This window comes from Nilaparvata lugens, chromosome 5, assembly GCF_014356525.2.
Source record: "Nilaparvata lugens isolate BPH chromosome 5, ASM1435652v1, whole genome shotgun sequence".
In the NCBI taxonomy this organism is placed as follows: domain Eukaryota; kingdom Metazoa; phylum Arthropoda; class Insecta; order Hemiptera; family Delphacidae; genus Nilaparvata; species Nilaparvata lugens.
Window position 1 is genome coordinate 56467637 of NC_052508.1, and position 15240 is coordinate 56482876.

Below are 15240 nucleotides of genomic sequence, written 5' to 3' on the forward strand. Positions count from 1 at the left end.
CCTCTATTTCACTTTTCTTGACGCTTGAGTCTACTTACACACACAGATTTTTGGACGTTCAATTTTTTGCCTTTCTTATAAATTCCATGAGATTGAACATAACTCGGCATTGAGATGATGTGTTCATTTGTTTGCCAAGCTTCGTTTAATGTGGTAGATTTCATAAGGACGGCAAAAATCGATCGTCCAAAGATCGACGTGTGTGGCTTAACGTTTCCTTAGCTAAAGGTCCACTGAAAGTCACAGTTGGATCTATTCTCTTTTTTGTTCTGGATCTACAAGTTCATTCAATCCACATTCATTTATCATAATGATAAATGAGAGCTAACATATAAGTTTGGGATTTTATCTCACTAACCTGCATTGCTAGTGCTGGAACCACTGCTGCTATTATTGTTGATAACATTGAAGAACGCAGCACTGGTTGTAAGTTTAGCCCGACGGAATATCCACATAATTATTGATTTCTCAAGAGGAACAGATCAATTAATTCACGGATCACTCGACAGATTAAGATTCAAGAGAGCAATAAACAACTACTGGGAATATTTAGCTGGTGATGGAAGACAAACTATTGCAAGCAACCGGTGAAATTCAATTTCCTGCTCAACTTGATTGGTGGATCGTGCTCTGCATGGCAAGGACGGGGAAAACCGCTCATGACCGCGCTTGCTGTCGAAAGCAGTCTGATGATTGCACGTGATTCCCGGCTGATGGCTCCATTGCAGCCTCTTTCGCACATGGCAGGCTAGCGATCTTGCGCGTGCGCTAGTCGATCTTAACCCCTCTCCCACAACTCCAATACTTCCCTCAGCAAAATTTTAATTTCCATCCATGAACGTTGCTCCATATTCTGCATTTCTACAGAGCTTTTCGATCAGTGTCAAGAGGAAAAACGACTCGAACATTTCCACGAAAAATAACCCGCTTCTAGAAAGTGGACTTCAACCTCGAAAGAATTTCCAGGAAATAGGAAACAAACGCTGCAACATCCCTCATCGAAGCACGGAATTCAGCGCCGGTAGAATTCAACGCTTTCAGTTCCCTTGAGGCAATCGCTCGATTGAGCTTTAAAAACAGCTTGAAAATCTATCAACCGCATTTGGAGAGCGTGTATGTTTCGAATTGGAAATGGTTCTTGATAAATTCTCGGATTTAGTAGAGTAGGTCTGTAGGTAGCTTGATTAATAACAACGTTTTGGAAAGTGGTCAGGTTAATGGATGGCAATGGAAAGCAATCCGCGGTACTTTTTGTACCTCAATCCAAAAATGAATTTCTCTCTTCTGTTACTTTTGGTGACTAATACAGAATACAACCAAACAAATTCGAGATACTCAACTTCTCAATACGCATACTTGAGAATTTTAAGATGGCTTGAAGTGACTGAATGCTTTAATTCAAATGTATTTCACACATTACAAAAGTCAAAATAAAGTTCAGCCTTACAATACAATTCAATTGGTTACCCAATGGAAATGGATGAGGATATATTCAAGATAGAGATGAAAGATCATATTCTTTCCTATTCACGATAATAAAGAAACAAGTAAATGTTATAGGATTGGTTTGTATAAATGTATCTCTCAACTGCTTACCCCAATTATGTGAGCATCAGTGTGTAAACTCATATAATTATATGAATCTGTTGTCTCACAGAATACTGCTTGAAAATATATTTTTTATTTTTGAGTATTAAAATCAGTGTATCAACTCTGTTTTCTCACAAAATACTGCTTGAAAATATATGTTTGATATTTATGTTTTGTTATTGAATGTCAGTATTGTCATTATTTAGTAAATTGTATTATTGAATGCACCTGCCATCAACTGTATAATTCATTATGCCGATTGATTATTCATTCATACCGATGGCATTATTACTGTTCGATCAATAACTCTAAATGAGTTAGCTATTCACAGTAGCAGTGTAGCATTACCTTTGTGGGGCTCAAATTGAGTGAACTAATAGTGAAATAAATGTAATTAGCATTCTATTACATAGCTCAAACAACCCATTACTCCAGAAGCGAGTCGTGGCTCGAAAAACAATACAAGATTCTCATTGATGTTGGACAAAACCAATCGTGTTGACATCGGTGACCCAACTCCCAGCCCACTGTGTGCCAACCCTTTCTCCCAGCCCTGTGTGTACCAACCCTTTGCGGTTTCATCCTCACTGTTGATGTAACACAGAATCTCCCTTTGTTTCATCCCAAACGAAATTCAATTTTGCCCGTTCACTTTACAAATACAAGTCTCTTGTATGTTCATCATCCCTTATTAGAATAGAACTCACATAATATGGAAATTGGCAATGTTTGATACAGAGTCATTACATGTTAAATGAGACAAAATCAATATTGTAAATTGAGATTGATTATTAGTAGGCTCTGGGATGAATCTAGTTGAACGAACTGTATGATAATGGTAATGAGATTTCCCTGCTGTAATGATACATGAAAAGCAATAAAATTCTCTATAAACTGCAAAGAACGTACAAGCGAAAGATTCTGAGAGTTGAATCAACAGTACTATAAAAATCAAAACAATCATTATAGAACTAAACCGATTGTGAATAGCTAATTCATGAGAGAATATACATCATATTTAAAAATTCACATGAAAGAAATAATTAGCTGACAGTTATTTCTTCACAATAGATCATACTGATCCGTTTATCCATTTGTGTACCTGGATAAATATAGACTAATAATGTATCAGAGTATTTACAATATCAATGTGTATAACAAGAGTATAACAATAACTGTTGGAACAATGATTACTGATTTATTTCCATGAATATAAGAGAATGAACTTTATTCCTGATTTTTAGCAACGTATTCCCATAGAGTTGCAAAGACCTATTATGCTTGTGATATGTGATTATCACTCGTTGAATGCTGAAGAATATTTCATGAATATTTTCCATGATTTGTTAATTTCTTAAAAGCAGATGTACTTTAAATTAATGGATAGGGCAATGCTTGTAAATCAAAGCGAGATCCATCAGATTTCCGAAATCATCACTCCAAAAAACGTTAGTATCTATTACAGTGATTATAAGTGGTTATACTGTAGTATCTATGATGTTCTTATGATGTTTAGTTCTATGATGTTTACTTCTCTTCTTGATGTTCAGTATCTATGATGTTTAGTTCTTGTCTTCTTGATGATGAAATATACTAACCTACTCAATCTCTTCAAACGTCCCAATGAGAAGCCCGTAATCCAATGATAATTTATGAATATACTATATCATGGAAGAAGTCAAGATTTCTGAAATCTCTACCATAAAATTCTGGAGAATTTCAAAGTTCTCATTCATGTTCGATAGAGAACTTCTACGTATGAAAATGGATTTTTTCAAGTCATTGATGACTCTACATGAGATGTAGGCTACATAGTTCTATTTCGTAGTTTACTCTATAATAGTCAGCATGTCAGCAACCTTGTATAGAGGAATGATTCTGATTCGTATGTCACATGATCGTACTTTGTGGAAGGCAGTATAGTATTGGATTTCGCTTTGAAAAGGGTGCACCGGTAGCAGTCAAGAATAGTATATAGCTATACACTATCCTTGGGTAGCACAGCACAGAGACGCCCCAGGAGCTGCCCCGAAATCAATCATTTGCTCTGCCAACTTACTTTAGTTTGCCGATTGTTGACGTTCAACTGCTCTGTGATTGTCATGAACAAGGACGGCAAATCAGTGAATGCGCTCAAAGCACATTTCTCCGTCCGTCAGTCGTCACAATTCGAAACATAACACTGTTTCGCCTCGAATATATTTATACAAAATCGGAATTGTAAATGCTGTCGGCTGAACAGCTTGTAGAAGGCAGGCTGGGATTGCCTATTGTGGCGGCCAAGGATTGAACTTTGCCTCTAGTTGCTCCCTGACAGTTCAAAACAGCCGTTTTCCACATGCAATACACGTTCAACGTTGCATACAATGATTGTTCAACTATACGTTCAACTCATGTTCAACATTGCATTCAACATCTTGAACATGAATTTTGTCGTACAAAGCGTACCGAATATCCCATTCAAATTGATGTCTAAAGCGCTCGATTGAGCCTGTCTTCGACATTTGGATTCGTGGAAAACGTGTTCCAAACTCATGTGGAAACCCTCAAGCAAATTCAGGGGTAGTCGAGGAGAGTATGGGGCTACTGTTAGATGAATGCGCTGCTGAATGCTGGAAAGGATTGCTTGAGATTATACTTGCACTTATGAACCTAAGCTTTACTGTCATTACTTGCACTTATGCACTTATACTTGCACTTACAAAAAAGTAACTAATTTCATATTTTCGGCCTCCAGTCTAGTTGAACGCTGATCGTCAACCACACTGAGAGCCGATCTCAAGAACGCCTTTAAAGCTGTCGATTGCCTTGTTTCAAATAACAATAATGAATAACACAGTAAATTTTACTGAAAGCAATTTTTGTGACATTCCACTTCTTCATTCAGTTCTTTCTTCTACCGAAGATTGGAAATCATCACAGCGATTTTCACTTTGATAATTACAGTTTTAAAGAGTTTTTGATTTTCAACTAAAATTCATCGTCATCTAATAAAAATCATGACATTTTACTGGATTGGATAATATTAGATTTATTTATCCACGTAAATTACAATATATATTCTAGCTTATACACTGATTCACAATGAGTCGTGTAGCTAATTATTCAACAAGTTACGCAAAGAATGAAAAATTATTAGGCCTATCACAATAAATATTGAGTGCAATAATTTTAATATTGTAATGTAACTACCTAAATCAGCGGTATTCCAACAAATAATTGTCGACTCTGAAAAGGATATAAAATACTATCCTTCCCATCAACACACGACCGGAAAGCTGAGAATAGGTAATTATTCTGCTACTCTTTGTTGGGTATTTTTATTTGTTTACTTTTTCAGTTTATTCTACAGCCGCAGCCGTTTCTCGCACCCCAACTGCCATTTATTTCGCTCATTTGGTGTTGCGGAGCTCGGGGGTCTTTGTCCTTATCTTCTTCCCAAATCTATCATTATTATCATTCATCTTAAAAAATGCAATAATCATAATGGAGACTCAATTGATATCCAAACAAAAATCCACCTATTGAATGCCTCAAACTATTGAACACCAATAATACAAAAATAAGTGTGTAAGTATCTATTTCTTAAGGTGCGTACAGATATACGCACCGCGAACATGAGAAATTCACTTTTAATCAGCTGATGCCAAGCTTTTTATATCTGTATCTTACGGTTTCTGTAAAAATACAGATATAGTCAGCTGATTAAAAGTGAATTGCTCATGTTCGCGGCGCGTATATCTGTACGCACCTTTAGAAGTAACGTGACTGTCTTACGCAAAATTCATATGTTGAAACCCTGAAAAATGTTATGAGCTACCACCAATCATTTTTTCAATAATTATTCTCAAGATAAGATGAATATTCATTATAGGAATTTTATTTGAACTATTGAACTATTGATAAATATGAAAAATAAAACTGTTACAAGTAATAAACTACAAACTATGCTAGTTGAAAATATCACAGGTGGCAATCACATGATTCGCCACATTCTCATCAAGAAATAAGTTCTCTTGCCTTGGAACAAGCTTTGTACGCTTTATCTTATCATGAGTGTCTGGTGCTCCAACATGTATTTGTGATTATAAAGGGTCTCAAGAGTCTGCTCTATGTAGAGCGGGTTGCTTCAAGTGGCAGAATTTCATTACACATTCGACACAGATAGCAGTATTTCTACAACCACTCATTTTGTGACTCAATATCGGGGACCGAGCTTCGCTCTGGAGTACAAAAGCAAAAAAAATATTACGAAAGAAGATATTATAATGATATTTATAGTTCGTACAGAAATGTTCTATCTAATCACAGTGAATTGAGATTAATTCCCAGAGGAATGCAAAAATTTCCCTCACAAAGGCACAGTTGCACAAAAGCCGTTTCAATTTTAATCCTGATCAATTTCACGTGAACCAAATCAGGAAAGACCATTTAAAAAAGATGGATCTACTGGAATTATTAATCAGGATTCAAAATAACCCGGCTTTTCTGCAACCGGCACTAAGTACCTGATTGAAAGATTACTAAAGTTCAACAGCTGAGTCATAATTTTGACACAGTCCCACACACATGAACTCGCTCACTCACTTCCATCACCAACAGACGACGAAATAATTATTATCAGCTGTTTTCCAAGGATGAATAATAATCCTATTAATGTCCTTCAGCGAATTTTCCCAGGGATGAGACCTAGTGCAATCGAATCTTTATATTATAAACCTACTATGTTCTGAATTTCGTGAGAATCGTTGGAGCCGTTTTCGAGATCCGGTGAAATACAAACATACAAACATACAAACATATAAACATCTAAACATCCAAACATCCAAACATCCAAACATATAAACAGAAGTTGCTCGTATAATAGTATATGATCAGAAGTGTGAGAGTGCAAATGTTAATAATTGATAATAGCCTTCAAACTGCATTTAACACTGAAAAGTCATCAATCCATTGAAATACAATAAAAAACATTCTTATCCGAATGTTACCCTAAGGAGATTGTTGGGAACCTTTTTTGTGAGGACCTTGCTGTGTGGAAACCATTATTTGTAAGTTTTACAAATAAGAGGTAGGTAAGTCAACTGCAACCATGGAGTAGACTAGGTGATTCGGTGAGTATGCTAGGTGTTCGCCGAATGCCGCATGTCTGGAGCCGGCTGAAACAACGAGCACGAATTTTCTCACTACTAGCGATTCGGCGAGTCGCTGCTCGGTGTTTGCCGAATGATGCATGTCTGGAGCCGGCTTTACCTTATGATAATATTTATAATAAACTCTGACTCGATCTTTAAGATCAATATAATGCAGCCCATGTCTTGTTTCAATAATATTTTTCACTCATTGTAAATGCTGATGAATTTGTCAGAGATGTAAACAAGAACAGAATTCACACCTCATCAAACTCTATCACGACCTAATTTCTGTCACCTATCTTCCTCAAAAACGTATAGCATTCATATTGCTCAATTAGTTTCAAAGGGGTCTTGTTACTTTGATAGCATGTTGATGCTATCCTATACTATTAACTGAGCAATTTCTGTTTATATGTTTAGATGTTCAGATGTTTGGATGTTTAGATGTTTATATGTTTGTATTTCACCGGATCTGGAAAACGGCTCTAACGATTCTCACGAAATTCAGAATATAGTAGGCTTATAATATAAAAATTCAATTGCACTAGTCTCATCCCTGGGAAAACTCGCTGAAGGACATTGAAAGGACAATTATCATTCATCCTTGGAGAAACAGCGGTTAATAATTATTTTGTCGTCTGTTGATGATGGAAGAGAGTGAGCGAGTTCATGTGTGTGAGACTTAGTCAAAATTATGACTCAGCTGTTGAACTTTTGTAATCATTGCAATCGGGTTGCAAAAAAGCCGGGTTATTTTCAATCCTGATCAATTCCAGTAGATCCATCTTTTTGAAATGGTCTTCTCTGATTTGGTTCACGTGAAATTGATCAGGATTAAAAATCAACCGGCTTTTGTGCAACCGGGCCTTTGTGAGGGAAATTTTTGCATTCCTCTGGGAATTAATCTCAATATACTGTGTGATCAGATAGACCATTTCTGTATGAACTATGAATGTTATTATAATTTCTTCTTTCGTAATAATTTGTTTATGCTTTTGTAATCCAGAACGAAGCTCGGTCCCCGATATTCATTAGATAATATCATCAGCATGCCATCTTGCTAATATCATTAGCATGTTGATGATTTCATGTTATGCTTTCATTAGTTTCTTGAATAGCATTTATAGAGACTGTGTCAAATGCACTGCTCAAAATGTCTTATTTCTGATACAAACTGGCTCTTATCGAAAAGTACTGTTCTCTCCTAATCTCCTATGTAGAGAAAATGTACTGTAATCAGCTCGATACTTTTTCAATTTGCTGGTTTAATTGACGTCTGCCACTGTATAACGTTGGAAATACTTCCTTTGTCAGCTATCGAGAAGCAAGAAGCGAGAGGTGATATAGAGATTGTAAAACAGTGTAAAACAGCTTGCCTCTTCAACGAGTTGTAGTTCTAATATCGGAAAAGTGACATCGAAGAAGCTTCTGGAAAATTGTGCAGCTTCTGTTCACATGGGTTTTGTATGGAGGCAGAACACATGTGCTTTCATTTAGCTAGCAGAAAACATTTTCTGATGGAACATTAACAGGAAAGCAGCTGGACATACTGGTCCGAATGACCTTCGCTTCAATTGTGTCCTTGTATAAGACGTAGAAAGCACATTGTCAACGAGCGACACTTTCTTATCATCTTGAAAGGCTTCTTGGAGGAAGATTCTGTTGTCAGAAGCTATATATCTATGTGTAATCAACTTCATCTTGTTGCAGTAGCTGATGTGCTCTTTTCTTCACATCCAATAATATGTTATTAAACATAAGTAATTTGAGAAGATGGAATTTTGAAACCTTTATGGGGTACCGGTACCTAATATTGTAGCCTATCCAACAATTCAATAAGCACAAGGACTACAAAAACTCTATTCAACAGTTATTGGCATATTATTTTTACTTTCCTTGCCCTATTACCATAGGTAAGAAAAGTATTGCTTTCCGAAAAAAATTAAGGTAGGTACCCCAATTTCAAGATTTCTATACGTTTCAAGGTCCTCTGAGTCCAAAAAGTGATTTTTGGATATTGGTCTGTATGTGTGTGTGTGTGTGTGTGTGTGTGTGTGTGTGTGTGTGTGTGTGTGTGTGTGTGTGTGTGTGTGTGTGTGTGTGTGTGTGTGTGTGTGTGTGGTGTGTGTGTGTGTGTGTGTGTGGTGTGTGTGTGTGTGTGTGTGTGTGTGTGTGTGTGTGTGTGTGTGTGTGTGTGTGTATGAGTGTATGTGCGTCTGTGTACACGATATCATCTCCCAATCAACAGAATGACTTGAAATTTGGAACTAGAGGTCCTTACAATATAAGGATCCGACATGAACAATTTCGATCAAATTCAATTCAATATGGCGGCTAAAATGGCGAAAATGTTGTAAAAAACAGGGTTTCTCGCGATTTTCTCGAAAACGGCTCGAACGATTTTGATCAATTTTATACCTAAAATAGTCATTGATAAGCTCTATCAACTGCCACAAGTCTTATATCTGTAAAAATTCCAGGAGCTCCGCCACATTTATGCAAAGTTTGATTTTAGATCCCCAATTATCAGGCTTCAGATAAAATTCAAACAAAAAAATTCAAGAGGAAAAGATTGACCATTAAAATCTCTACAATATTAATGTTCAGTAACATTTTCACCTGAAATTTAAAATAAACTTGAAATTCGAGAAAATGTGATTACTTCAATTGCAAACTGTTGGCAACTGTTGATTCTATTAAATCATTCACTATGAAGACATAGCAGACATCGTGTGTCTCCAGCGTTATTGTCCTTTCAGCAGCTGGGTCAGATTTTTGAATAGTAGACTTGAGATGCGCGAGAACACTAGCGTCAGATGATCAATTTTCATAACGGCAAGGAAAGTTGTGTGAGTGCGCCACACCAGATTTTTATAATCCAATTTGCAATTATTTTAATTTTCCAATACTCAACTGAACATTCAATGTTTTCAACAAATATGATTCTTTCCCTTTTCACTTATGCATTAACATCGTGTAATAATTTAGTCTTGATTTTGATATGAGGAGGTTACAATTAAAATGTACTTGACGTGGTATGTGAATTTTCCCATGTTTTGTGTAGTATCTACCTAATTCATTGTATATTTATTCTTGTGGATTCTGAAAAATATACAGCAATGATGACATTTTCAAGATTTGCGTTGAATTCAATCTTTATCTATTTCATTCATGATTTACTGAATTAAATCAAGAATAACTGAACTTTTTCATCTCTCGAGAACTGTTCTAATGATAATAATGCAAATAACTATTTCTGAAATGTTTCATAGTATTACACTGAGTCACCTTTAAATTACATTACTTTATTCTATTTTTTTTTTGTTTTGATGGTGCTTAGTTCTTGGTTCAGTCAACTTGAAGTAAGAGGGAAATGTTAGTAAAAAACTGTGACGAAATTCTTCAAATCGAAATTATGTGCTACAATGACAAAACCCCTACTGCCCGGTTTCAGCAAACTCGGTGAAGAGATTTGAACATGGTCAAATCAGGAACGATTTACGAGTTCACTGTATTATATGATTTCTACCAAGGTAAATAGAAGAAGATATATACAGTTTCCATCTAAATACTGTGATTTCTACTATCGATAATATTCTAGTACACTAGTAAAGCGTATCCGAGCGACCATGACCATGTTCAAATCTCTTGACCGAGCTTGGTGAAACCGGGCATAAAATGACTTTTAATAAATTATTACTAGAATATTGCCATTTGATTACCTTAAGTAACCTCATCCAACCCCAACCTGAAAATTGTTCCAGGGTTTTCTCAAATTCAGCCGTTTCTCAATAATTATGAACTTCAGTGAGATCTGCTCCAAACTGTCAGCATTCATTTAAGATAACATTAACGCTTCTCATTTAACCAATGCTGACAGTTATACCTGCCTGTGTGGCTCTACCCTAAGAAGGTATAATAATATTGTAGATATTTGAGATTGATATTTTCAATTTCAATCAATCAATCATTTTATTCAGTGAAATGCTTCACAAAATTGGTCCCGCTAAACCTAAAAGATTTTACAGCAGGTGCCTACAAATAATAAAATACATAAATAGAATGAATGCTAACTTAAAAAATAAACTAAGGAAAAAAATTTTTCATGAAACTGGGAGTTTAGGAATTTAAAAAGGAGTATGGGGTATTAGATGAACTAAGGATGATTAATAGGGTGGTATAGGGTTAATGGGAATTGGAAAAAAACCTTCAAATACCTTTCATAAAACTAAATTACATTTAAAATAAAATAAACTTGATACTCTATAGTAAGTAAACATCAAAAGATATTAATCTTATTCAGAATTAAGGATAATACTAAATAAAAAATACAATAAGTGATCGGGAGTCTCAAACGTTAATTACCATCCATACAGTATATGAAAATTAAATGATATATTAATATATATTATGAAAAATTAGATAGTCACTCCAAGGCGGCAGTGTTTCACAGATACTAAAATTCATTTTACCAGCAAACTAATATTTTGTAATTATAAAAATAAAAAAAGCAAAAGATTGATGATTTTTCACTATCTAGTACACATTAAAGTGTTGGATTAGTAATGTCACAAATTAAAATCATTCACAATGATAAGTTGGAAAATATCTTCCTTGGAATAATCTCGGATGATGATAGGGAGCAAATTAAACAGTTTTGGAATAGTGTATTTCAATGATCTTTTTCCGTACAAATTATTATATCTAGGAATTGAATATACACTGAATGCTCTAAGATTATATTGAGGTATAGGTGCAAATTGTCGGTAAGAATAATTATTTCTGTACATCAATACTAACTTATATAGATAGATTTTTTTTGGAGTGAGTGTGTGAAAAAATCGTTGAACGGATTGTTTATCATGAATTGTGAAATTTAATCGGTTAGATACGGACATTATACATTTGAGGGTTCTGAATTGGATACGCTCTACCCTGTCTAATAGGTAGTTTGCAGCACATCCCCAAGCCTCGATGCCATACCTAATTAAGGATTCTGATAATGATTTATAAATTAGATAAAGACAATCTGGTGGTATATTTCTATGTAAAAAGAAGATTTGAGCACTGATTGCACGTAACTTTTTCGAAATATGATCTATATGTAATTCCCATTTTAGTTTATCATCCAAGATTACACCAAGGTAACGGGTGCTATTTGTAACTTTCAAAGGGGTACATGTGCAGGGATCACCATTATTCAAATAAAGACACTTACAATCATGATTTTTTATAACTGGGAGATTAAGAACTTTAGTATGGGGTGTTTTGAAGTGTAGGACCACTGTCTTAGATTTATTAATAATCAAGTTCCTATCATGTGACCATCGAAGAATATTATTATAGTCATCTTGAATCAATTTTTCGGCTATTTCTAAATTTTTATGGGCTACTATCAAAGCAGTGTCGTCTGCATACATAAATAGCTCTCCATTTTTTATCACAGATGGCAATCCATTAACGTAAATGTTATATAAAATAGGAGCTAGTATACTTCCCTGTGGTACTCCTACATCGCATCCATAAGATTGACTTGTGTATTTATCTAATTTTACAAGAAACGAGCGGTTATGTAAATAACTCTTGAACCAATCATAATTGTAACCAGAAATACCAATTTTATTCAATTCATTTAAGAGAAACTGGTGATCTAGGGTATCAAAAGCCTTTGAATAGTCAATGAATATAGCAAGTACATGTCTATTATTAAGATGACAGTTAATTACATTTGTAAATTCGACAAGAAGCTGTTCAGTGCCTTTTCCTTTTTGGAAACCATATTGAGAATTCGTAATTATTTCATTGGCTTTGAGGTATTTGTTCAAAGATGCAGATACATATTTTTCAAATATTTTTTCAAAGATTGGGAGTTTAGCAATAGGCCTGTAATTTGCTAGACAGCTGCGAGGTCCACATTTATGTATTGGTTTGACTATGGCTTTCTTTAATGGCTCTGGAAAAATGCCTTTTCTTATACTCAGATTAATCAGATTGGAAGTTGAATTACATATTTTTTCTTTTATCGTCTGCACATCGAGAACCCTTATATTATCAATACCAGGAGATTTGTTCTTATTCAAGTTATTGATTATTTTCAAAACATCATCTGAGTTTGCTTTTTTAATATAAAGACTTTGATTTGTAGGAGTATGTATATTTTGCATTAGAATATGGGGGCATTTGTGTACAATATTGTTTACGTTCCTCCTGAATGATTCCGCAAATTCATCACAGATATTTTCCTTAGAAAGCAAGCCATCAAACTCACGTAAGATAGAGTGGTCAGAGTCATCTCTTGCCCTTCGCCCCAAAATCCCATTTATGCATTTCCATTTCAGTTTGATGTCGTTCCTTGCATTTTGAAAGTATATTATGATGAAATCTCTTTTTTTATTTTTTATTAATTTATTCACATTATTTCTGAACGCACAGTATTGTATTTTGAAAGTTAAATTATTTCTATTATTTTTCCAACGTCTAAACAATCTATCCCTCTCTTTAAGCTGATTGTATAAGTCGATTGTCATCCATTCATTCTTAAGAATAGGGTCATCATTTGAACGTTTATTTTGATATTTACTAGTTGTAGCTAATTGATAAGCTTTAGCAAAGTTTGATGTAATAAAATCATATATTAGATTTGGAGAGTGTAATTGGTCTGTTATATTTCAATCTACATGATCTAGTAGCTCAGACAATAGCAATCTATCTGTATATTTACCCAGAATTCTATCAGAGTTATCTGTATCATTGCAGAGTGGAACTATTAGATGAAGATTACATGCGATAATGTAGTGGTCTGAAATTTTTACGTTGATAACGCTGGTGTCCACATCAACATCATCATAAGTCCTGACAAAAATATGGTCGATGCATGATTTAGTTATCATGTTTAACCTAGGCTCTTCACGAGTAACAATGGAGATACCTCTAATACAACCAAATGAATTTAGCATAGATTCATATAAATTAATATTATGATCATTCTTTTTAAAAAGATGTAGGTTTGTATCTCCCGCTATAACAAGGTTAGACCTATTATCAAATTCCAGAATCAAGTTCTCCAGATCCGAAATAAAATCAATCTTTCTAACACAATGAGGTCTATATAAAGCTATTATATTAAATTTATATCCGCTTATGGAAAGGTTAAGGCTTAAATATTCGAAATTTGTTATAACAGTTTGAGGGTTGAAAATATTGTAAGAGATTTCTTTTTTTTTAAAATAGCCAATCCATGTTCATTATTTTTAGAAGGGAATTTGAAGATAGATTTATAGCCCCGTATTCTAAAAGTACTGCTTATAGAACTGTCAATGTTTATCTCAGAGAGAATTATGATATCTATTGGTGCATTTTTTATATTGAGCGAAAAAGTATCAAAATTTTGTCGCATGGATCGTATATTAAGGTGAATGATTCTAATTGTTTGGTTTATAGTGAAATTCGTCAGGTTTTGATTGATAACGCGATTATCTTTGAGCCAGCTATCTATAGAGAGATAGGATTTACAGGGTAAAATTTTCTGTGAAATCACATCATCATTATCAAAATTCATTGGAAGAGTTTGTTGCAGAGAGAATAATATTTAGAATTATTTATTATATGAATTAAATTAGTTTATCCAAGTCCTCGGAGGTTCTAATATTAATTATATGAGTGTTTTCTGCTTTTCGTGCTAGGATCCTGCCATTGTTGGTCCACACAAACTTATAGTTCATTGTTTTGGCTCTACTTTTCGCTAGCGACAATAGTTTTTTATTGTATGAGGTCAAGTTCTCATTGAAATACACTTTCTTATCACTTTGGCCACCAAGCGATTTATCAGTTAGTCTTGCGGCCTTTCCTTTCTTCAACCAGGTTTTTCTAACGTCTCTGGAAACGAACTGCACGATTAATGCTGGCGGACGATTTTTTTCACGCACTGGTAGAGGGTGAGCGGCACTTATGTCGTCGTCCTTTAAATTTATTTCAATTTTATCTGCAATTTTCTTCAGCAGCTCCCTAGGCTCCTTTTTCGAGGAATCTTCCAACCCATGAATTTCCAAGTTCCAACCTCTACCATATTGATCGAGATCGTTTAATTGTAGCCTCAAATCTTCGATTACACAGTCCTTGGAACGTGATTGTTTTTTAACTACATGAATCTCTTTGGAGAGTTTGTTATTTTCTTCCCTAATTGATTTAATTTCTTCAAGAAGGCTATCATATTTTTCGGAAATAAACTCCTGACTTCCTTGTATTGTGGTACAAACAGATTCAATGTTGGTTATTTTATCATTCAGCAAAGTTAGAATTGATTTAATTTCGGAAAGTTCAGTATTAGAAGACACCTCTGTATTAAATAAAGAGTTTATTGTATTACCTGCAGATCCCTGTCCACATTTTGCACTCTTACACACATGCATACAACGCCATTTCTTCTTTTCGTCGGAAGACATTCTATTGTAGGCCGCTTCCTTCAAACTGCATCCAAAGTGGTAGCTATTCTTGCAACCATCACATGTCACAAATC

At 34.7% G+C, this 15240-nt stretch overlaps 1 protein-coding gene across 1 annotated transcript in view; it reads right to left on the reverse strand.

Moving 5' to 3' along the window:
• LOC111045926 overlaps window positions 1-697 on the reverse strand; it is a 255507-nt gene extending 254810 nt beyond the window's left edge. The window contains exon 1 of the mRNA XM_039428825.1: window positions 359-697. Within this exon, the coding sequence (XP_039284759.1) occupies window positions 359-455 (97 nt within the window). The 5' untranslated portion in view covers window positions 456-697. The remainder of the gene's footprint in view (window positions 1-358) is intronic.
• Window positions 698-15240: the final 14543 nt, after the last annotated feature.